At 43.1% G+C, this 24,889-nt stretch overlaps 1 protein-coding gene across 2 annotated transcripts in view; it reads right to left on the reverse strand.

Moving 5' to 3' along the window:
* SND1 (staphylococcal nuclease and tudor domain containing 1) overlaps positions 1-24,889 on the reverse strand; it is a 502,890-nt gene that overhangs the window by 352,124 nt on the left and 125,877 nt on the right. For both annotated transcript variants that reach the window (XM_069979511.1, XM_069979502.1), the window contains exon 12: positions 20,274-20,374. In XM_069979511.1, the coding sequence (XP_069835612.1) occupies positions 20,274-20,374 (101 nt within the window). The remainder of the gene's footprint in view (positions 1-20,273; positions 20,375-24,889) is intronic.

The following is a 24,889-nucleotide window of genomic DNA, read 5'->3' on the forward strand; positions in this document are numbered from 1 at the left end:
ATAATACTGCCCCTCTGCCGGACCGCAAAATCTGCCGCCTGAGGCGGAAGGCTCATTCCGCCTCATGGCAGAAGCGGGCCTGCATGTATCAATATTATGCCAGAAAGTTGTAATTGTTTAAAAGGAACAAATATGGCTCCCGACTGCACCCTGTAGATCTTTAATTTAATCTCCCTAACAATACGAGTCGCGTCTGAATGGTAATGTGAAAAATTTTAAAATTGTGACTTTTCTAATTTTCCATTTTTCAATCTATATAATAAAATAATACTGAGATCTTGCAGTTTTCATTCTCACCCCTGGGGCTAAAACAAAGTGAAGACTTCCTGTTCTGTCTGAGGTGATAAGAGGAGGCTGCTGTAAAGTGATCTGTGCAGCATAGCAGCAACATGCGACACCAGTAGATAGATAGCATCAATTTAAGACAATAGCAGCAACCTGTAGAATGACCTTTTCAAACATCACAGCATGCTCAATGATGTTTCACATTCATCTCAAGTGGACTATTGTCGTCTATGTCCATGAGTCTTACTGTAAAGCATGTCACTAAATGTTGTTCCGAATAGCCTAGGCAATATGGCAGTCCACAATGTACAAAAAGTGAACTAAAAAAAAAGTCAGAAAACAAAGATTTTTATAAAATAAGTTTTAGTATCAGATTCTAAATTAGTAAAAGAAAATTTAGGCAAGACATGCCCTTTATAGCTTTGCGGGAAAATACTGATACAGCTGCGCCAACTTCCTCTGTAACTGGGACTGTCACATTAGCCTCAATATTTCAATAACAATAATACAGCCCACTGATACTGCAGGGCTGGCCTGGGTCTGCTAGGATCCAGCAGCTCCTGCAGCTAGCCAGTACTAAAAGCACAACTGCCAGGACTAGAAGCAAGTTGCCTTATGGAACCTTGTAAGCCAAATCCACAGCACTCTAAGAATTGGGAGGGATAAACCATCTCTGTATTCTCTTTGGAGAGTCCAATTCACCTCTCCTGGAGTAGCAGCATCATTGCTTTGCCAGTACAGACTTTGCAAGGATTTTAAGGAACATTCTTGGGAAGAGTAATTTGCCAACCACTCAGATGTTTAAAGCAGACCTGTCAGATTTTTACTTACTAAATTATTACAGGCAGGAGTTAATAGAAGTCCTTACCCTTTGGGTCCTATTCCTCGGGCCGATCAATAATGTAAACGAGCGCCGATCTGCTAGATCGGTGCTCGTTTACTGGGCCTATTCCACGGCCTGATGATCGTTACAGATGTCCTTGCAGCCCTTGGAGCATACATTACCTAGCAGGTCTCCTCCGCTCCGTCTTCATCCCGGCCCTCGCTCACAGCATCAACTCCGGAGAGGCCTGACTGAGCTGTCAGACCGCTCAGCCAATCACTGCCCGTGGCGGTCTGACAGCTCAGTCAGGCGGCACCGAAGCTGCTGTTGCACGTGGGAGATGAAGACTTAGCAGAGGAGATGCCCTGCTAGGTAATGTATGCTGCTTGAATCATCGGTCGCCCGCCGGGCATCGCTATTCCACGCAGCAATGCGCGGTGGGGGACAGATGATTTTAGGTTTGGGCGTAAATAAACGATCAGCCGATGACACGATTGTTTTGTCTATTCCACCGAGCGATAATCGGCCCGATACAGCCGATTATCGCTCCGTGGTATAGGCCCCTTAGGGGCCATTCACACATCCGTAATATACGGTACGTGCACAGATTGTATAGTACAGACTGGACCTGTGAAATTCCAGCATCATCATTCAATATGATGCCAGGAGCTCAGAATCTAGTTAAATATCTGCATGACTGTGCTGACACGCTGTGCCAGGAAAGTAGCGGGAAAAATTAAACAGTTTCAGAGCTCCTAGCATCATAATTCATTATTCAAAGGTCAAGTTCACAGTCTACAGTCTGTGCAGGGACCAAATATTGTGCTTCTGCACTCCAGGGGAACACCCTGTGGGCTAATTTGCATAAGAGTTCCAAAGCTATATCTCAGCTCTGGAGCAACAGATTGAAATAAGTTTTTACGCCTGATTACAGGTAAGCAGCTCTACAGTACACTACCGTAAGGCCCAATTCACACTGTGCAAAAACTGCAGAAATCCACCACGGTCAGTGTCCTTCAGTAGGTCTATGGGAGGGTGCACGCGCTTCGCTTCCTCCCCTTTTCGCTCAAAGAATTGATATGTCTATTCTTCAAGTGTAGAGCATCAGGAGCGGAGGCGCACGAGTCATCCCATAGAGATACTGCAGGACACTGAGCAGGGCGGGATTCCACAGAGGAGAGCTCTGCCGCGAAATTCCGCCGTTTTTGCTCATTGTGAACTGGTCAGCAAAAAGCTGCTGAAAGGTCCACTTTTAAGTCCATGAGCAGATTGTTATGGGGGACCTGAGCCTGCACCTGAATTTCACAACAAGTTAATGGGATCTATAACTTAAATGCTAAGTAAAAATTGGATACAAACATGCAAGAAACCAGACGCCTTCTAGTGTAGCATTTCAGAATGGAACCCATTATGGAAAATGGCTCTACAGCCTGATATTGCACGACCGACGGTTGTGCTCAGGTACAGGGAGAATTGCACAGAAAGTTTAAAATAACCACAGATAATCCCCTTGCCAGGAAGTGGGGGGCTCAGCACAAGCATTCCTAACAGAGTACCAGTATGCACCAAACAATGTAGTAAGACAGGAAGAAAAATAGACAAAGTTGTCACTCAAAGTAATTTACCGCACAATAAAGTGGCTTTGTGCCCAAATCAAGCAAGGTACTTTTATGCATATTATATTTCCTGCACAGAAGACACATTTGGCTATTGTGTCTTCCTGTTTTGGTAAAAAAAATCCAGCACTATAATCTGCATATAAAACCAACATATTCTCTAGTAATTTAGGAAACAAATAAAATTATCAAAAAAGTACTTAGAACAAAAGAGGCAAAAAAGGGAGATCCCCACCCATAAGAGCTTACAATATAATGGGAGGATTGACACAATTGGTACATGATGTAAAAGTAATTAACTTTCACTTCTGTGAAAGTATATGACTGTTTATTAAGATTTTGACAGACCATCCCTTAATCTGTGCCTTACAGACTTAAATTAGTCTCAGAATTAGCTACCATACAGACCTTCAACCTGTTTTGACAGATGCTTCTTTTTACATGTAGCTCCCAACTTCAATCCATCTGCTTCCACATGTTTATCTCTGCAATGCCAGCCTGTACCTCCATCAATGTCAGCATATATCCTTCAATCTTGTATAGCTGTATTACTGCATGTGTCAGTCTGCATTTTGCTGTACCTGCCACTTTGTATTCGGCAATAACTCATCCTCCACACTCTGTCATTCTCAGAAACTCACTGTCATTTTTCTAGCAATTCTTAAGAGAAATTACTCTTTTCAGTTATATTGTGGCTAAATTGTTTTATACAAACATACATTAGGCAGACTCCCCTTCTAAAATTTAGATAACACGTCTTTCCAAATATTTGTGTAATTCTACGCCAAGATATTAATGCTGATACATTCACTTAGGGCTGGGTTTGCTAGTTTCTGGCTTTGCCCCCTTTCAGTTGGAATTGAAACATGAATTTGCTACTATATAAAAGCTCAATATCTTGTTATGTAACTGAGCAAATATTACATGTTTAGTATTCTTATAACTATTTTTATTTTCAGGTAGAACTTGGGATGGCACAGGCTCAAGCAATTTTCACACTTGAAGTTACAAATCATCATGAAGTTTTACACTGAAATTTAGACTGAAAGGTCACAAACACTAGGTAGAGAAGCATCCTTACAGCCTTACTCTACAGCACTGTCAAAACAAGGATTTCCTATATTAACCCCTTTGTGCTGCAGCTAGTTTTGGCCTTAATGACCAGGCTAATTTTTCAAAATCTGACCTGTCTCACTTTATGCTCTTATAGCTCAGTGATGCTTTAACGTATGCTAGCGATTCTGAGATTGTTTTTTCGTGACATATGGCACTTTATGTTAGTGGCAAAATTTGGTCACTACTTTGTGTGTTTTTTGTGAAAAACATCAAAATATCATGAAAAATTAAAAAAATTTGCATTTTATGAACTTTGAAATTCTCTGCTTCTAAAAAAAGAAAGTCGTAGCACATAAATTAGTTACTAAGTCACATTACCAATATGTCTTCTTTATTCTGGCATAATTTGGGAAACATTTTACTTTTTTAGGGTGTTATGGGGCTTAGAAATTTATCAGCAAATTATCACATTTTCGTGAAACTGATTTTTTTAGGGACCAGTTCTTTTTTTAAATGGATTTAGAAGTCTGGTATCCTGAAAACCCCCATAAGTGACCCCATTTTGGAAACTACACACCTTAAAGAATTAATCTAGGGGTATAATGAGCATTTTAACCCTACAGGGGCTGGAGTAAAGTATTCACAATTAGGCAGTAAAAAAATTGAAAATTTAAATTTTCCAATAATATATACGTTTAGATTAAAGTTTCTCATTTTCAAAAGGAATATGAGACAAAAAGCACCCCAAAATTTGTAATGCAGGTTCTCTTGAGTACAACGGTACCCCATATGTGGGCGTAAACCACTGTATGGGCACACAGCAGGGCTCAGAAGGAAGGGAGCGCCAATTAGCTTTTCCAATGCAAATTTTGCTGAAGAAGTTTCTGAGCGCCAGGTGCGTTTGCAGAGCCCCTGTAGTGTCAGCAGAGAGAAAACCCCCCATAAGTCACCCCATTTTGGAAAGTACACCCCTCAAAGAATTCATCTTGGTGTGTGGTGACCATTTTGACCCCACAGGTATTACAGGAAAGTATTCAAAAGAAGACAGTAAAAATGAAAAACTCGAATTCTTCCAATAATATGTTCGTTTAGTTTGAAATTTCTCAATTTCACGAGGAACAAGAGGAAAAAAGTACCCCAAAATTTGTAACGCAGGTTCTCCTGAGTACAATGGTACCCCATATGTGGGCATAAACCACTGCATGGGCACACAGGAGGGCTCAGAAGGGAAGGAGCGCCAATTAGCTTTTTCAATGCAGATTTTGCTGCAGAAGTTTCCGAGCGCCAGGTGCGTTTGCAGTGCCCCTGTAGTGCCAGCGGAGTAAAATCTCGCCATAAGTCACTCCATTTTGGAAAGTGCACCCCTCAAAGTATTCATCTTGGTGTGTGGTGACCATTTTGACCCCACAGGTATTAGAGGAAAGTATTCAAAAGTAGACAGTAAAAATTAAAAACTAAAATTTTTCCAATATTATGTTCTTTTAGTTTGAAATTTCTCAATTTCACGAGGAACAAGAGGAAAAAAGTACCACAAAATTTGTAATGCAGGTTCTCCTGAGTACAATGGTACCCCATATGTGGGCGTAAACCACTGTATGGGCACACAGGAGGGCTCAAAAGGGAAGGAGCGCCAATTAGCTTTTTCAATGCAGATTTTGCTGAAGAAGTTTCCGAGTGCCAGGTGCGTTTGCAGAGCCCCTGTAGTGTCCGCAGAGTAAAATCTCCCAATAAGTCACTCCATTTTGGAAAGTGCACCCCTCATAGAATTTATTTTGGGGTGTGGTGAGCATTTTGACCCCACAGGTATTTGAGGAAAGTATTCAAAAGTAGACAGTAAAAATGAAAAACTCAAATTTTTCCAATAATATGTTCCTTTAGTTTGAAATTTCTCAATTTCACGAGGAACAGGAGAGAAATGTCACCCCAATATATGTAAAGCAGGTTCTCCTGAGTAGAACGGTACCCCATATGTGGGCATAAACCACTGCATGGGCACACAGCCGGGCTCAGAAGGGAAGGAGCACCAATTAGCATTTTCAGTGCAGATTTTTCTGAAGAAGTTTGAGCGCCAGGTGCGTTTGCTGAGCCCCTGTAGTGTCAGCAGAATAGATTCCCCCCAAAAGTCACCACATTTTGGAAAGAGCACCCCTCAAAGAATTCATCTTGGGGTGTGGTGACCATTTTTACCCCACAGGTATTAGAGGAAAGTATTCAAAATTGGCCAGTAAAAATGAAAAACTCGAATTTTTCCAATAATATGTTGGTTTAGTTTGAAATTTCTCAATTTGACGAGGAACAGGAGAGAAAACGTACCCCAAAATCTGTAACGCAGGTTCTCCTGAGTAAAACGGTACATCATATGTGGGCATAAACCACTGTATGGGCACACAGCAGGGCTCAGAAGGGAAGGAGCGCCAATTTACAGGAGCAAAACCGCAGCTAGTAATAGTTATTAGAATAGCGCAGTTACTAAAATAAAATAAAAAAAAATGAGATTACAGGTAATGTGGGGTGGTTACGGGCAACCAGGGGTGGTTATGGGCAACCTGAGGTGGTTACAGGTAATCTGGGGTGGTTACGGACAACATGGGGTGGTCACGGGCAACCTGCTGTGGTTACAGGCAACGTGGGGTGGTTACAGGCAACGCGGGGTGGTTACGGGCAACGTGTGGTGGTTACAGGCAACGTGTGGTGGTCACGGGCAACCTGCTGTGGTTACAGGCAACGTGGGGTGGTTACAGGCAACGCGGGGTGGTTACGGGCAACGTGTGGTGGTTATGGGCAACCTGTGGTGGTCACGGGCAACCTGCTGTGGTTACGGCAACGTGGGGTGGTTACAGGCAACGTGGGCTGGTTACAGGCAACGTGGGCTGGTTACAGGCAACGTGGGCTGGTTACGGGCAACCTGCTGTGCTTACAGACAATCTGGGATGGTTACGGGAAACGTGGGGTGGTTACGGGCAACCTGCAGTGCTTACAGACAATCTGGGGTGGATACGGGCAACGTGGGGTGGTTACGGGCAACCTGCAATGCTTACAGACAATCTGGGGTGGTTACAGGCAACGTGGGCTGGTTACGGGCAACCTGCAGTGCTTACAGACAATCTGGGGTGGATACGGGCAACGTGGGCTGGTTACGGGCAACCTGCAGTGCTTACAGACAATCTGGGGTGGTTACGGGCAACGTGGGGTTGTTACGGGCAATGTGGGGTGGTTACGGATAAACTGAAGTTCTTATAGGCAATCTGGGGTGGGTACCTGTAATCTGACATGGGCACCGCAATCTGGAGGGGGTCATTGGCAATTTGGGGTGGTCAGAGGCGACGTGTGGTGGTCAGAGGCGACGTGCGGTGGTCAGAGGCGACGTGTGGAGGTCAGAGGCGACGTGGCGTGGTCAGAGGCATCGTGGCGTGGTCAGAGGCATCGTGGCGTGGTCAGAGGCATCGTGGCGTGGTCAGAGGCATCGTGGCGTGGTCAGAGGCATCGTGGCGTGGTCAGAGGCAACGCGCGGTGGTTACGTGCAATCTGGGGGGGTTACATGTAATCTGGCATGATTACGGGGAACCTGGGGGGGGTATGTGCAACCTGGAAGGGTTACAGACAATCTGGGATTGTTACTGATAAACTGAAGTGCTTATAGGTAATCTGGGGTGGGTACATGTAATTTGGGGTGGTTACGGGCAATCTGGAGGGGGTCACTGGCAATTTGCGGTGGTTACGGGCAACGTGCGGTGGTTACGGGCAATCTGGAGGGGGTCACTGGCAATTTGCGGTGGTTACGGGCAACGTGCGGTGGTTACGGGCAACGTGCGGTGGTTACGGGCAACGTGCGGTGGTTACGGGCAACGTGCGGTGGTTACGGGCAATCTGGGGAGGGGTTAGGGGTAATTTGGGAGTAAACTGCAATTATTACTATAATAAAAAGTGTGTGTTTTATTTTTTTGTATGTTTGTCACTTTTTGTACTTTACATATTCATTTTCACTGTATTACTATGATTACTGTGATATTTTCTATCACAGTAATCATAGTTCAGTGACAGAGACCAAATTGGTCTCTGTCACTTTAAATTTTCAGAGCTTGGCTGGTTGTGAAGCGCATGCGCACTTCATAACCAGCCAGGACGTCGAGGAGGAAGGAGCTCCGTGGATCCGGTGAGTAAATGGGGAAGGGGGGGTGACTGGGGGACGGGGGTGACAGGGGGGGTGGGGGGACATCACTTTTTATCCCCTGTCACCAATCATTATAGTATATAGTATATACCGCTGATCGCTTGTACCGGGACCCCACAGGGGGGTCCCCGATGACTGCCCCATGCTCTCCGCTACCTCCGGTGGCGGAGAGCATGGGGCTTTCATTCATTTTAACTCTTTCATCGCTGTGAACCGACGTTAGTCGGTTCACAGCGATGGCGGCGGCCATCTTGGAAATGATGGCCGCCGGGGGAGGGGGGTTAGTTATCGGGGCACTAGGGGGGTCTGATCTGAGGTCTGGGGGACACTTATTTCATCTCCCCCCGCCGTAGATTCACGGCGGGGGGAGATGAAAGGCGGCGGCAGCACCGGTAATCCTCTTTACCGACGGCCGCCGCTATAACGTTAATAGCGGCGATCGTCGGTAAGGGGGGGGGGGCCGGGACGGACCCCACACACTGCCCCAACCCCTCAGCTACCTCCGGTAGCCGGGGGGATGGGGTGGGGGCCGTCCCGGCCCCGCAGCCTTATTCTCTGCCATCGCCGTAAAAAGCTGATGGCAGCAGAATAAGGACCATTAGTGACCGCCGTAGAAAGCCGTATCGGCGGTCACTAAGGGGTTAAGACTGGGCATTTCATCAACCTCAACACACAAGGCAACAAGCGATGCTGTACATGATGATTCTTGAGGACCAGCAAATATCCGCCAAAAACATAGCCCAGATACCAGCATCCCCCAGGATTAGTTTCACCATTAACAATATTCTAGACATGTGCAAACTTTATGAGAAGAAAGTGCCAAAATCTTTGAACAGTGTACAGAAGACATGAGTTCAGGCATCCAGAGCTGTTTGGGCACACTTTGATGCCTCAAAGGACCTCTTGTATTAGTTAGTGACTTAGGATAAAAAGTGGCTCCACATTTATGATCCAGAAGCCAAGGAACAGTCGAAGGAATGGCACCACAGTGGGTCCGCGCTATTGACATTTCACATTTAAAAAATTGGACAAAAAGCTTATAGCGTCCTTTTTCAGACAGTATTTAGTTGGTGGATTACCTACCTCAGGGTTGTAGTAGACCCTGAGTGTATTAGGCCAGCCTCCTTGACTTTCAGAAGGCGGCAAATAAGAGGAAACGCCCGGGAAACTTGACCAAATGGATCATTTTGTTGCACGTTCCAACACCTCCAAAGTTGAGGCTACCAAATTGAATACCCTGGGATTTTCAATTGGTCTACCATCTCACCTTTTCGCTTGTCTTAGCCCCTACTGACTACTACCTGGTTCCTTTCTTGAAAAACCTGAAGGGTTGTCATTTTAATGACATTACTGACATTAACCATGCTGTCAAGAGCTGGTTTGACTACTAATAGCATTTCTTATTGAGCAGACTAGAATAGCTGCAACAAAGATGTAACAAGGGCATCGTATCTCAGTAGTTTATCAGGCTATAGGTAGCAAGATAGGGACCACCACCTTCAAAGTTAACTGACACCTGTCAAGGGTCCATTTGGATCAAGTGGCACAAAAGGTCTGGATCGAGCCACTCTGTCTTACATATAATTGACACCAGTGGACACGGATGGTGATTCCTCTTTCTTTGAGCTGTGGTGGCTTATGTATACCACAACACGCTTTAATAGGAGTTGTGCCTATTTCTGCACAACTCAACTAGGGGAGTTCATTTCAGCATAATTGTGTGTATTCACCTTTGCTGATTGTATTGCACAAGAGGGCACAGCGCCCTCTTGTTTGTTACTATAGGAGATTTCCCAGTACACACAGTAAACATACAATGCGCCAAAGCAGTAAAAAAAATATATTTGAAGGGGTATTTCAGAAAGAATTATGTATCGCCTAACCACTGGACAGGTGAGAAACTCCAGAACGGTGAGGATGCAACTGCTCAGATCCCTGCCCTGGTTCCACCTTCTTCCCAGCTGGAAAGGAACAGCTAAGAGTTTAGAGTGGGGGTTAAGCATCTGCCCTGTCACATTAAGATCTATAGAAGTAACAGAAAAGGCTGTGGTAATAAGTGCTCTGACCCCCTACCAATCCTATATTTATCACCTGTCTAGTGGACAAGCCTCTGGTTGGAATACCCCTTTAAGGCAGACTGTTTCATAAATTGTCAAGCCTGCAAAAGACCTTGAGTGTCACTTGGGGATAACTATTTTAATATTTCCAAGAACTGCAAGATAATTCATATCCAATGCCGTTCATGTAACTGTGGTCCAATAATACAGATACAAAGAAAACCTGCGTTAATATCAAAGCCTTCTAACCCCAGCTTGGGATGATCTGATTCAGAAATTCTGCAAGGTCATAAAGCTTATCTGACAATTAATCTATTCGAAGCATTAAACTCTCCAACCGCAAAGCACCCAGGGGCTCAGACCAGCTGCAGCAAACATTTTGCTATTAATTAAAATCCCAGCATGCCCTGCAAGGCAGCCCTATAACTCCAAAGCTGGAGGTCAACTTTCAGCACCCCTGAATGTGATTTTGTTTTTTGTTGTTTTTTTTTTTACACCATTGAAGGCAATAAATTTAGATTTTCTCTTTTCCAATAAAATTTAATTGTAAGACCTAAGGAGGAGCAGTGTATATGGCGTTAAATGGTCGAAATCAAATGTGGCCTTTTCCACGCTGAGCCATTAAATTGTATTTTATATTGTGATAGATCACAAAAACAAAAGTGCAACCCCTGGCAAGGACTTTTTTTTTTAACCCCACAGCAGCTAATTTGTTAACTAAGGCCTTCACTACATTCTGGCGCTGAAGGAAATTCTGCGGCGAGAATGTAGGGATATAGACTAATGGTACAGAGCATCGCAGTGGATTTGCTACAAACACTGCACGTGTGAAGGCACCCTAAAGCTAGTTTTTTTTTGTTTTATGTAAATTAATTCTTGCATAGGGAAAGGTCACAAATGTTTCTAGTGTCTTGCATTTCAATTTCTCTATTTTTTTCAAAATGTTTTCCATCTATGTACTTTAACATTCAACTAGTTTATTCAGAGGCTATAAACCTGTACTGATCCAAATGAGCCTAAAGCAAAGAGTTTGCTGCAATTTTACCAGACTAGGCAATCTCCTTGAGTTAAACACATTAGCAGCACAAATCTTTTTCCTGACCTGATAGGTTGTTACAATAGGCAGGTACAGGTCAAGTCAAATTCACCATTTTGAAATCTCAAACAACTGCATAAACTACACACAATTGTACCAAACACTCATGCTGTGTTCATACACACTGCAGTCTCATTGCAGTACTGTCGAGGAACTGCACTATCCTCATTGAGATTGTGTTCATATGTTGCTGTTACCGTTTCTGAGTTAAAATGAAGTGCTGTAAATTAAAGGGAACCTGTCACCCCACGGCCGGGCTCTGCCCTGGCACGGGGGGGGTGACAAGTCCTCTTTAAGAATTTCTTTTTATACTATACAAGTAATAAAGAGTTATTTACATAAAAACAAAAATATTCTTTAAAGGTCAAAGCTAGATAAAGGGAGTAAAAAAAACATTATCCCAAATCAAACATTACAAATGAGGATGTTTAAAAGCAAATATGAAAGCAATGTTACTGAAACTATTTTCCTAAGCTTATTGATACTTTTACAGCCTGTAGTGCTGTCTCACATGTAAACTATTTTTGAAGAATAAGTTGTAGTTTATTGCACCATTTTCATGTATACCTAATTGAGATTTTATTATCTGGCAGAGAGCATACAAATGCAATATAAAATTCTCAATATAGTCTGGATTTTAGCAACACCTAGAATACCCAATACCTGTTTAGGCTACAATGCCTACAATACACTATAGTATAAGTATAGAAAAGCCTATCCACGAAGCACATTAAGCAGATTTTCTGTAAATCACATGTCGTATACTAGTTTGTCTGTTTCAAGAATGTATTTCATTTTCATTTGCAGAACTTAAGTGTAGTTTACTATGCTTTTCAGCACATAAATAAAATATATAAATTAAAAAGAAAAACAGATTACATTAGTTTATTAAAGCCTATGGGTATGCTGAAGATACACCACCATATTTATCTTTTTAAAGATATTCTGATATATACCAGCATCATATCCCTAAATGTATTGTGAATGGAGCCAAAACCTCAAGATGACTTGAAGCAGGTTTTTGTTCGCATCTTCAGGTCTCTCGTCTAGTCTAGTAAGATGTATCAGGTTTTGATAATCAAATTACAGAATGGAACAAAACATAACAATTCCATGAAGGATTATAAAAAAAATACATATATACAAAGGTCAGACAGTATAATCCTTCAGAGCAGCTTTCTTCTAAAACACTAAGCTCAGGGTGTAAACAGTAGCACCATGTCTAACTTTAGCAACAGCCTAAAGCCATGAGTATAACTGGATATTTTTGAAATATATTAGCACTGTTGTAGTCTCAAAGGCCCAGCAGTAAACAGAGTGCGAAAAGGGCAATCCAGCCTAGATTTATATAGCTTAGATCTATTCGTATCTTTTTCTGTCTCTTTAGCTTGAAAGGGGAAGTTAGAAAAAGCGGTGGTATTTATGTGTGGCCGCCACAAACACTACACATTTTCTCAAAAGGGTGATCCAGGTCTGCATTGTGCAACAGGCATGTATCAATAAAGAGTGTATTACTATGTTTACCTTTTGCACTATAAGGCTTTCTAAAGCTAGAAGCTGCAACAGATTCTTTCAGCCTATGGAATGGTCAGTTTGCGTGTCTGTAACTCTAGAGAAACTAAGGATCCTATTCCACAGGGCGACCAGGGCCCAATCAGCGATGTAAACGAGCACCGATCTGCTAGATCGTCGCTCGTTTACTGGGCCTATTCAACGGCCCTACAATCCTTTAGCGAGGGCTGCAGGGACATAGCTACCCATGTCCTTGCAGCCCTTGTTTCATACTTTACCTGTCCAGGCTGCAGGTCTTCTTCTCCCGGTCCCGAGCCGCAGGAGCTTCAGAGCGGCCTGTCTGAACTGACAGACCGCTCAGCCAATCACTGGCCGATGCGGTCCCAGCCAGTGATTGGCTGAGCGGTCTGTCAGTTCAGACAGGGCGCTCCGAAGCTGCTGTTGCGCAGGACCGGGAGAAGGAGAAGACCTGCAGCCTGGACAGGTAAAGTATGATGTTTGTAAAATTGTCGGTCGCCTTCCACGTAGCGATGATTTTAGGTTTGAACTTAAATGAACGATCAGCCGATGACACGATCATCGGCTGATCACTCTCTTTATTCCATGGAGCGATAACCGAACGAATCAGGCCGATTCGGCCGATTATCGCTCCGGGGAATAGGCCCCTGATACAAGGTACAATACAATACAAAAGGTTATGGTCTCTCTTACAGATTGCTACTACTATGGGTGTTTCTGCTGTCCACAAATTTGAGGCTGCATAAATCTCTCCAATAGGTGTGCAGTGCACATGCAGGAGAAGACAAAGTGCAGGACTTGGGCCACTTTTACACACAGTTTTAAGCAAAGTTCAAACACTATTTGTTCGTTGAACAATGTTCGTTGTTAGAGGTTGCAACAATGGTCGCTGTTTACTAACACTGTTTAATTGCATGGCAGTTAATGGGAAATATGACAGGTCTATTCTAAACAGCCGCAGTTTGGTGAACAGCGGCCATAGAAAATAGGCTGTGCTTACAGTGTAAAGTACGGCTCCCCGCCATACCTTACACTGTGGTCAATAGTAAACTGGATTGCAGGCACATCCCAATTTGCACGCACCCCCATTAAAATAAAACTATGTTTATCGGGCCAATACTGCAGTAGCGCCCGGGTGAACATGTAAGACAGCGGCAGTTGGTTGACACGGCCATGTCAGTCAACGTTTTTACAGAACGTGAACATGGCCTTAGAGTGTATTTAAAGGCGCAAAACATCAATTTTACACTTAACCCCTTAAGGTCCAAGCCAATTTTCGTTTTTGCGCTTTTGCTTTTTCCATTTTATGTTTAAAAGTCCATAGCGCTTGCATTTTTTCACCTAGAGACGTATATGAGCGCTTATTTTTTGCGAAACCAATTGTACTTTGCAATTACAGGCATAATTTTTCCATAAAATATGTTGTGAAACCGGAAAAAAATCATTTGCGCTGTCAAATTGAAAAAAAAACGCATTTGTTTTGATTTCGGGGAGTTTTGCATTTACGCCGTTCGCCCTATGGTAAAACTGACTTGTTATGCATGTTCCTCAAGTCGTTACGATTACTATGATATATAACATGTATAACTTATATTGTATCGGATGGCCTGTAAAAAATTCAAACCATTGTTAACAAATATATGTCACTTAAAATCGCTCCATTCCCAGGCTTATAGCGCTTTTATCCTTTGGTCTATGGGGCTGTGCGAGGTGTCATTTTTTGCGCCATGATGTGTTCTTTCTACCGGTACCTTGATTGCGCATATACGACTTTTTGATCGCTTTTTATTACATTTTTTCTGGATTTGATGCGACCAAAAATGCGCAATTTTGCACTTTGGGATTTTTTTGCGCTTACGCCGTTTACCGTGCGAGATCAGGAATGTGATTAATTAATAGTTCAGGCGATTACGCACGCGGCGATACTAAATATGTTTATTTATTTATTTATTAATTTATATTTATAAAATGGGAAAAGGGGGGTGATTTGGACTTTTATTAGGGGAGGGGATTTTTTATTAATAAAAACACTTTTTTACTTTTTTTTTTTACATACACTAGAAGCCCCCCTGGGGGGCTTGTATATACATAGCACTGATCTCTCATAGAGATCAATGCTGTGTATATACACAGCAAAGATCCATGAGATCGGTCATAGATTGCTATGGCCTGCTGCAGGCCATAGCAATCTACTGCCGAGCCGGGATCAGTGTCATTCCGACGCTGAGGCCCGGCACGGGCAGAAGAACGGATCTCCCCCCCGTGATCGCATCGCGGGGGGGAGATCCGACCCACTAGACACCAGGGATAGTGTGCATAAAGCACTTCAATGCAGCTGTCAGGTTTGACAGCTGCATTGAAGTGCTTAATTAGCCGGCGCGGCAACGGGACCCGCGCCGGCTAACAGAGGCACTGCCCGGCTGCACGTGTCAGCCGGGACCACGCTCTGAACACCCCCCGCGGCGGGTTAAATATATTTGCTTAGTAACTATTTTTTCCACCCCTGAATTAAAATGTATTGCATGGTATTTATTTTAGATGTAATACAGCAAGTTTACATTTGCTGTCCACGGAACTACATGGAGTACCAGTGTACTGTGATTTTCATAATCTTTCAAAAGGATATATTTTTTCTGATCAGCAGCATTTCTATCATTTTGAAACGTCAAAAACTTAAAAAAAAATATAATAAACATTAGGTCGGGGGGGTCAGGGTCTGGGGGTTCAGATCCTGGACACTGAATAGAATGAGAAGAAAGTAGATCTTCCCTAAGTGCTTCTCTCCCTGCACTGCAGGAGACAGGCGTTATATACTTGTATAGATTCAGTCTAAGAGGAGAAAAGTGCTTGGCCAAACATTTTCTACCAATTATTCCAGGGGCGGATATGAACATCCCGCACATAACTGATCAAAACTTTTGACATGTCTCTGACATATCCAGTTCTTTTAAATGATAAACAGGGGATGTAAATCAGTACTAACAGGTTAATGCCTTAACCCTTAGAAAACCGCCCCAATTTCAATTTTTGCGTTTTTGTTTTTTCCTCCTTGTGTATAAAAGTCCATAGCACTTTCCTTTTTCTCACCTAGAGACCCACATGAGCCCTTTTTTGCGCCACTATTTGTACTTTGCAATGACAGGCTGAATTTTTGCATACAGTACACTGCAAAAGCAGGAAAAAATTATGTGTGTGGTGAAAATGGAAAAAAAATTTATTAGTTTTTTGTTTGTTTACACCGTTTGCCCTGTTGTAAAACGGTCTTGTTATATACATGTTCTTTAAATTGTAACGATTACAACAATCTGTAACATGTATTACTTATTTTATGTGATAGCTTGTAAAAAATTCAAACCATTGTCAAAGGGGTACTCCAGCGGGGGGGGGGGGGGGGGGGGTGTTGGGGAGGAGGTGGCCTAGGGAAAAGACGTCTACTCACCTCCCCGGTTCCAGCGGCCGCTTCCGGGTGTCTGATGCGGGCCCGATTGCAATATTTGGATCACACATATCGTGGATTGCCTTTATGTAAACTTCCCAGAACAGGACAAGACCAGAAAATGTGTGACAGAGTACCCTTATGTATGCTGCATCCCCATGAAGTGTCAGTGGACAGACCCCATTTAAACATGTTGTGGAGAGTCCAGTACAATCGTGTTATAATTTTATACGAATTGTCCTGAGTGGTAATCATGGTTGAAAACCTGTGTGGGAAAGTATATTTTTGATGTCTTAAGGCAGGGGTCCCCAATCTTTTCACACAGGGGCCAGTTCACTGTCCCTAAAACAGTCGGAGGGCCGGACTATAAAAAAAAACAAACTATAATCAAATCCCAGTGCAAAATGTCACAACACCCCCCCCCCTAAAGTAAAAGCATCCCTCTTTCTTTCCACCCCTCACCCAGCCCCTACTCAAACCCTCACTCCCCCCTCAACCAGCCTCCCCTCACTCCCCCTTCATCCCCTCAACCAGCCCCCTTACTCCTCCTTCACACCCTCAACCAGCCCCCCCAACTCCCCCTTCACACACTCAACCAGCCCCCTCACCTTTCAACTCCCCCCACTTCACCCCCTCAAGCAGGTATGTGGATTACCCACTGTATGTAGGATCCCCTACTGTGCCTCATATAGTAATCTTGTCCCCTGCATTGTCCTCCATATACTAATAATGCTCCCTGTTGTGCTCTCTATATAGTAATAATGTCCCCCTGCAATGTGCCCCATATAGTAATAACGTTCCCCTGCAATGTCCCCCATATAATTATATTGTCCCCCTGCAATGTCCCCCATATAGTTATATTGTCCCCCTGCAATGTCCCCCATATATATTGTCCCCCTGCAATGTCCCCCATATAGTTATATTGTCCCCCTGCAATGTCCCCCATATGTGCCCACTGCATTGCTACAAAAAAATAAAAATAAAATAATAATAATTATACTCACTTAATACTGTCTTCATCTCTTCTGGCCCCTTCTATCCTCTTCAGCCGGTCAGTCGCCGGAGGGATCCCCCAGCAGGTGCAGCAACGTCATCACTGCCCCTGCCGGAGGATCCCTCAGAGATCGTTTCCAGGTTACATCTGGGGCGGGGGGTCGGTGGTCCGTGCGGCGCCGAGAAGGCAGGCGGCAGGGCAGACAGCATCTCACACTGCTCCGGGATCTGTGGTCCGTTGCACATCTCCGGTGCAACAGACCGCAGATCCCGGAGCAGTGTGATATGTCTGCCACCTCGGCGCCTCATGGACCACCGACCCCCCACCCCGGATGTAACCTGGAAACGATCTCTGAGGGATCCTCCGGCAGGGGCAGTGATGACGTTGCTGCACCTGCTGGGGGATCCCTCCGGCGACTGACAGGAGGGATTTCGAAAGTGCAAGGGGCCCAGCCCGCCAGGGGATAATGACGGCAGCAGCGTGGATGCGGGGCAGGGATAGGCAGTGATGTGGAAGTGTGGCAGGGGCCGGATAAATAGCCTCGGGGGGCCACATGCGGCCTGCGGGCCATAGTTTGGGGACCCCTGTCTTAAGGGTGTAGGGAGATGTTTAATTCATCTTCCCAAAGATGAAACTGGGTTTAGTTGGAAGCTGTAAGGTCAAAAGATGTGAGTACATTTTGGATAGGCATTTTGCAGCAGGATGTTTAAAGGGCCAACAGTCTTTCATAGCTTATGGGTGTTCTTCTCAGGGCACCAGAGGTCAAAAATGTCTTTACAGAATATGTAAAGTCAAAGAAGTGAAGAAGTGAAGAAAAATCAGGGGGGGGAGGCAACAGATCAGTGTATTTGGCTTCAGCGGAGGCAAGGATATCTGCTAATTTAGTATTCAGGGGGAATGTACGTCAGTGGTGGAAGAGTTTTTTATTAAACGAAGCCAGATCCAGAGGGTAACTTTGTAACAGGACTGTGAGAGTTAAGGATAAAGAGATCTAGAGGAGTCCAGATAAAATACCTCAGATGAGGGGATTGTTTCCTGTTCTGCTCTAACATGCAAAGAAGGGTTGGTCGTGTTGACCAGGAAGTATTTTATTGGATCTGGTAAGCCAATGACACTATCAAATTTTTTCCTGTAGAGCGGAAAAATCAATTCTGTGTATCTGCTGGTTCCAAAGGAATTGATTTAACTCGGACTTCATGTTCCTCAGAAAATTGTAAGGAAGACTAGGGATCATTAGCATCAGATATAACAACTATAAGGGAGTATATATATGACTTGAGTACGTTTTTCCTCCATAACCAGGAAAGAAAAGGCATCAAAGTTTGTTTTTAATCTGAAGGGCTAACGGGGGGGGGGGGGGGGGGGGGGAGTTGATTGGGTACAAGTCTTTTAGATGTTTAGGAATATGAACTCTCAAAAACATAATATACTTCTTCTGCCACTTCTGTATGTGAGTGTGTGACATTCACCGAGGTATTGATGGCTTCCGATTTATTGTGGTTGATTTTAAAGTTGGAGGAAGAGGAGGAAAATATGTTTTAGGGTCTGTTACAAAAACCAAGAGAGACTGTCTGCAAAAGGAGCAGTGAAGGTCTTTCCCCGATGAGATCCCAGAGATCCAAGGGTGGTCCCTGATATATTGCAGCAAAATTTACATAACTAAAACAAACCGAATACGAGACAATGGACAGCCTTGTCTCGTACCATTTTTATTAAAGGGGGGGACAGGCGACCATTAACCAGAACTCTTGTCAAAAGATTTGAGTATAAAGTAAAAATAGCAGAAATAAAAAGAAGAGGGAAGCCAAATTTTTCTAGTTAGTTCCAATCAACTATCAAATGCTTTTTTTGTGTCTGTTCCTAGTAGTAGGAGTTGAATTTTATTGGATTTAGCATGTGTATAATATTAATAAGTCTGTGAGTATTATCTATACCCTCTTTTGCCCTCATGAATCCCACCAGTTCCTCATGCACAAGTTTACGCAACAAGGTGGCAATACAGTTCGCTAAATGTTTTGCCCAAATTTTAATATCCACATTTAATGAACATATAGGGCGATAACTGCCACAAGAGTGGAATCTGACTATCTTTAAAATGTAAAGTGTAGAGATGGGAAAAAAATCCCTAAGGGCCCTATTCTACGGGACTATTATCGTTCCGTTTATTGTTTAATCGTTCGAATCTAAGCGATAACCGTTCGCTTAGATTAACGACTGAACGAGAAATAGTTGATCGTTTAAGAAGACCTGGACCTATTTTTATTGTTGCTCATTTGCAAATTGCTGAATAAGACGTCGTTCAGCCGTTCGCAGTAGTGACGAACGCAATAGCGACGACAAGACGACAGCAATAACGATAATAAGTAACGATTATCGTTCCATGTAAATGGGTGAATGATTTCAGGTCTTTCGCAATAGCAGTCGTTTGGATCGTTTATCGTTAACGATTATGCGAACGATAATCGCCCCATGGAATAGGGTCCTTACACTTGCTTGGTCTTTACCATTTATTTCCAGCACCTCAAAAACGAATGACTATAGTTTTTAATATTTTGCTGTATCAGTTGGAAGCAGAAAGGGTTACAAAAGCCAGCCTGAGCTAATCCTTCTGAAGAACTGACTCTGTAAGCACATGTCTCAATTTGTGTGCAACTGGCAGATAAGGGCAATTTCCAGGTTCCAGTTCGCTTAGCAGCTCCTGGGATAATGCTCCATTGTCTCATAAAGGGCTTTCTGTGGGACAAACGCTATGGCCAAGAGCACTCTGGGATCTTTCCAAGACTAGCTGCTATGGAGAAGCACCTATGACAAATTACCCAACTACTTCCAGGAACACATGCAATAAAACCTTACCCTGGAGACTTGTCACACAATAAAGACAAGCAAAAACAACCTGCTCAGAATGCAGATACTGCAGAGGAATATTGGCATCTATGCCATGCTAAAAAATGTGAATCAGCTTTAGTCATAGTGGGTATGTGGATAACGTAACAGAAAACGCTGCATGTCCGCAAAATTACTTTCAAGGAAATTGGTAATCTGTAGATGAAAATGGCTTAGAACAAAATGTTTATGTACTTAGAGGGGTTTAGACTTAGGTTTAGAGGGGAGCAGAGTTTCAAGTATTCTCAGCAATAAAACATACAGCTTTCCTAAGGCCATTATAGAAAGGAATTTACCCCAAAAATATTGCAGCATATGTAACTTACATTCCACCAATAGTGACCGTTGCACAAGTACGTTCAGGAAATGCTGGAGTAGTTTCTGTGGCTGCGCTAGCTGATCGGATGTAATCCACATTCACATTTACCTACAAAAAAAAAAAATATGTTTTACAAATAAATACATGTCCTAAATACGGTTCCGTTCACACGGAGCAAAACTGGTGGAATTCTGGCATCCTCCCTGTCATAATGACAGCCTATGGGAGGCTCGCGCACCACCTCTCTCCACGATGAAGAATGAACATGTTCATTCTTCAGCGTGGAGTGAGGAGACGCGCGAGCCTCCCAAAGACTTCCATTATGACAAGGAGGCTGTCAGGATTCCGCGGTGGAGAATTCCGCCAGTTTTGCTCTGTGTGTAATTTATTGGACTATTTTCCTATGCATAAAAAATATTAGGAAGTTTAAAGATGGCAGAGTATCACCTCCTCTATTTTAAACTATGAAATAAAAATAAACAGTTACAGTTTGAGCCACCATTCAAAATTAAAGCCAACGATGAATACGGATTTTCTTTATTTGCACCCAGTTTTCTGTGATTACAAAGTGATTGATATATTTGAAATGTTAAACACAAAGCAAGAACAGAATTTTTATCTTGCAGACAAAATCCCCATGAAATCATGTCAGAAGCCAATGTGCAGCCCAGTGTGTCCCGATCACACAATAAACACAATAAATAAATCAGAACTTAAAGGGGTTATCCAGCGCTACAAAAACATGGCCACTTTCCCCCTACTGTTGTCTCCAGTTTGGGTGGGGTTTTAAAACTCAGTTCCATTGAAGTAAATGGAGCTTAATTGCAGACTGCACCTGAACTGGAGACAACAGTAGGGGGAAAAGTGGCCATGTTTTTGTAGCGCTGGATAACCCCTTTAACCAGTCACTGGTGAAAACCTGGTCTAAAAAAAATTCTAATGTGTAAAAACCAACAAGCAGCATGATGCAGAATATTCTAGCAGGGAATTCTTTTACACAAAGTATAAAGGTTACTGGAATATCACAGGCTGAGTCTTTTACTTAATCGTGTTCTCTCTCAATGACATTGTACACTCATCATGCCAGAAGAAGGAAAATGACAGCTTTCAAACAGAAGATAATGCTAGACAATTCCTCCCAAGCTATTGTGCTTACTGTAAAGCTGACTTGGAGAGCTATGGTAAGAAAGGACAGCTTTAAGATTTAAAGAAATATGGGGAGATTTCTCAAACTGTCATAGCAACCAATCACAGCTTATTTTTCATTTCTCACCTTGGTCTAGTAAAATAAAAGCAGAGCTCTGACTGGGTGCTATGGACAGCAAAGAGAATCCTACTATAAAGCAGCTTAAAAAAAAGTGGCATTGTGCTTTCTTCCAGCCTTGAAGAAATAATGATACATTTTAAGATTAAAGAGGTTATTCAGCATTAGAGAAACGCGGCCACTTTCTTCTAGAGACAGCACCACTCTTGTCTCCAGTTTAGGTGTGGTTTGTAATTAAGCTCCATTCACTTCAATGGAACAAGGTTGCAAAACCTGCACCCAAACTGGAGAAAAGAGTGGTTGTGTTTCTGGAAAAACTGGCCATGTTTTTCTAATGCTGGATAACCCGTTTAAAACTATTTAAATAAAAATGAAGTCTAATCCCCAAGCAGAACATTTAAAGGCAATATTCCAAAGTAGGAGCTAAACACACATGACCACTGCCCGGACTGAATGTATTCAGGAGATCCACAAGATGTTTTGGCAGGCTGCTTCTGTAGCCTTCCTGAAGACTCAAATACCAGTGAATAGTGATCACGCAACCAGTACAAAAAGTGAAGCAATGTCACTTCCACTTTAAAGGAGAAGTCTGGCGAACATTTTATTCAAGTATTGTATTGCCCCCCAAAAGTTATACAAATCACCAATATACACTTATTACGGGAAATGCTTATAAAGTGCTTTTTTTCCTGCACTTAAAATGGTGATGTCACGACCCGACTCCCAAAGCTGTGCGGGCTGTGGCTGCTGGAGAGGATGATGGCAGAGGGATGCTCGGTGTCCCTCCAGTATCTTGTGTCCCCCTGCCATCATCCTCTCCAGCAGCCACAGCCCGCACAGCTCTGGGAGTCGGATCATGGCCTCACCATGTTATCCAGGAAGTGAAGCCTTGATGCAGGAGTAAGTGTAGGGAAAAAAGCACTTTATGTGCATTTCCCGTAATAAGTGTATATTAGGGATTTGTACAACACTTGGGGGGCAATACAATACTTTAATGAAAATGTTTGCCGGACTTCTCCTTAAGGACACTAAGGAGACTTAGAAATATATCTATTCTTTACTGTATTAAATACAAGGAAAAAAAATAGAGCAGGGCACAGGAAGGAAAAAGGACATTTGCCATCCTAGCTGTCACTACTTGGAATTGTGCAATCCCCAACTCTTTATTGGAAAATTGCAGTCTTTTTTTAAAATATATTTTGCTGGGGCTGAGTGTTTGACTCACCTCAGCAGTGACAGCCCATTTAATCAGAAATAGTGACCAAAGAGTTTAGCGGGTGAACCAGAGAAGTCACATGGTACACCCCAAAACACAAACCCTTTTAGGCAAGTATGAGGTGTTTCTTATTTTCTATGCAAAAAAAAAAAAAAAAAAAGGTGTTGGGACTAACCCTTTAACACAATACACATATAAATTGTTAAAACAACCCAGACAGTAGCAGTGTTCAATACTACAGAACGGCAGAAGTTAACCTCTAAGACCAAATTTGATATCTGCAAAGAGCCTGTAAGTTATCCCCATGTTAACAGAGGTTTCTTTGATACAGCAGTAAAGAATACTAAGGGTATATTCACACTAAGCAATAGGTGAGGAATTAGAAAGGAAATTTTCCTGAGAAGAATTCCCTCTTCTTAAGTTGGTGTGAAATTGCCACAGAATTCCGCATCAACTCTGCACAGAATTGTGGGCGGCTGCCAGTCATTACCTCCGGCTCCAGGGAACACTAATGTGTATGGGGCCGATTGCATTGAAATGGCCCTGCACACACTAAATACCCTTCATGGCTACAAATGTTTATATAAGTTACTACTGAACATATATATAACCATGTTGTGGACAAGGAGGACATTCATAACCAGAAACATTTTTTTTTTCTTATCTGTTGCTCTGCTTGGTTAACAGCAGTTAATGGTCTGTTAGCACGTTTTTTTTTTTTTTTGTAAAGCTTGAACATTGACATATCAAAACAGTAGTCTAGAGATGACTCATCGACTTCAATGTCTAAAGATGGGGTCGGAGGTAAGCAGAGTCTATTACATCTAGTCAGTGGTGGACCCTGTCCCCGACTGTATTATAATGTTATCTTGATATCCTGCCTGTGATTATGAGATGACTGTGTAGTGAAGTCATCTCTACAACGAAGTGTCAGACTACAGTGAGGACTCAGTAAGGAAATAAGGAAAATGTGTTAACTTGATCACAATCATGAATTTAACTTGATTTCTAAATTGACTTAAAGGGGTTATCCAGCACTACAAAAACATGGCTGCTTTCCCCCACTGGTGTCTCCAGGTCAGGTGTGGTTTGCAATTCAGCTCCATTTACTTCAAAGGAACAGAGTTTCAAACCCCACCCAATCTGGAGACAAGAGTGGTGCAAAAGTATTCATGTTTTTGTAGCACTGCATAACCCCTTTAACATACCCACTGACAAAATTGTTGCATCAGGAATCTTGTTAACCCTGACTACATCTATATATACGTACATTAATCCATCAAGCCATTCAGGTTTCACATCCCTTTATTTCATAATAAATGTGATTTGTAAAGTGTAAATACTTTATTTCCAAGAAAAAAAAAATACTGCTTACCCCAGAAATACTGTTCCTAAGACTTAGACGCTACAAGTCCCTTCTGCTGCTATTCACTTTCTGCTCAAAGGACCTTTCAAAGCCAATGCATCAGTAACCCTTCTCCTCACAGGTCATCTAAAGTAATGTACTGTGTACATCAACCCAGCAGAGTAAAAGCCTTGTCAGTGAACTTTCACCAACAATATAGTATATGATTTACTGTGCTGTGATTGGCTAGAAGAGGGAGGAAGTAACTGCATACTAACAGACAGCTCAACTCTTGCTCTAAACCTTGAGATGAAGTGAATGAAATATTGATGGGCACTAGGGATGGTCCGAACCTGCCGAGGTTCGGGTTCGTATGAACCCGAATGCTCGGCAGCAGATTCCCGCTGTCTGCCCGCTCCGTGGAGCGGGCGGATACAGCAGGAGGAACGCCTATGGCTATGGCTGTATCCAAGTTTTCCAGGCGGTCCTCCTGCAGGATCCGCCCGCTCCACGAGTCGGCAGACAGCGGGAATCCTTACCGAGGGTTCGTACGAACCCGAACCGAACTCTGTTCGGACCATCCCTAATGGGCACTATTGCAGAGACTCTCAGGGGCACAACAGCACTAAAATTACCTTCTCACCACTTTGAAGGGTTAATCTAAAAACTAGGAATGAGCAAATTTACAGTACTAGCAAAGAGCTTATATAGGCTCGGCCATCGGCTTGTCAGCTTGCTGGAAAGCTAGATCCAGTCCTGGGAAACAGAGAAGTTCCCCAGGATTGGATCCAGTTTTTT

The sequence above is a fragment of the Dendropsophus ebraccatus genome, chromosome 1 (assembly GCF_027789765.1).
Source record: "Dendropsophus ebraccatus isolate aDenEbr1 chromosome 1, aDenEbr1.pat, whole genome shotgun sequence".
Classification (NCBI taxonomy): Eukaryota; Metazoa; Chordata; class Amphibia; order Anura; family Hylidae; genus Dendropsophus; species Dendropsophus ebraccatus.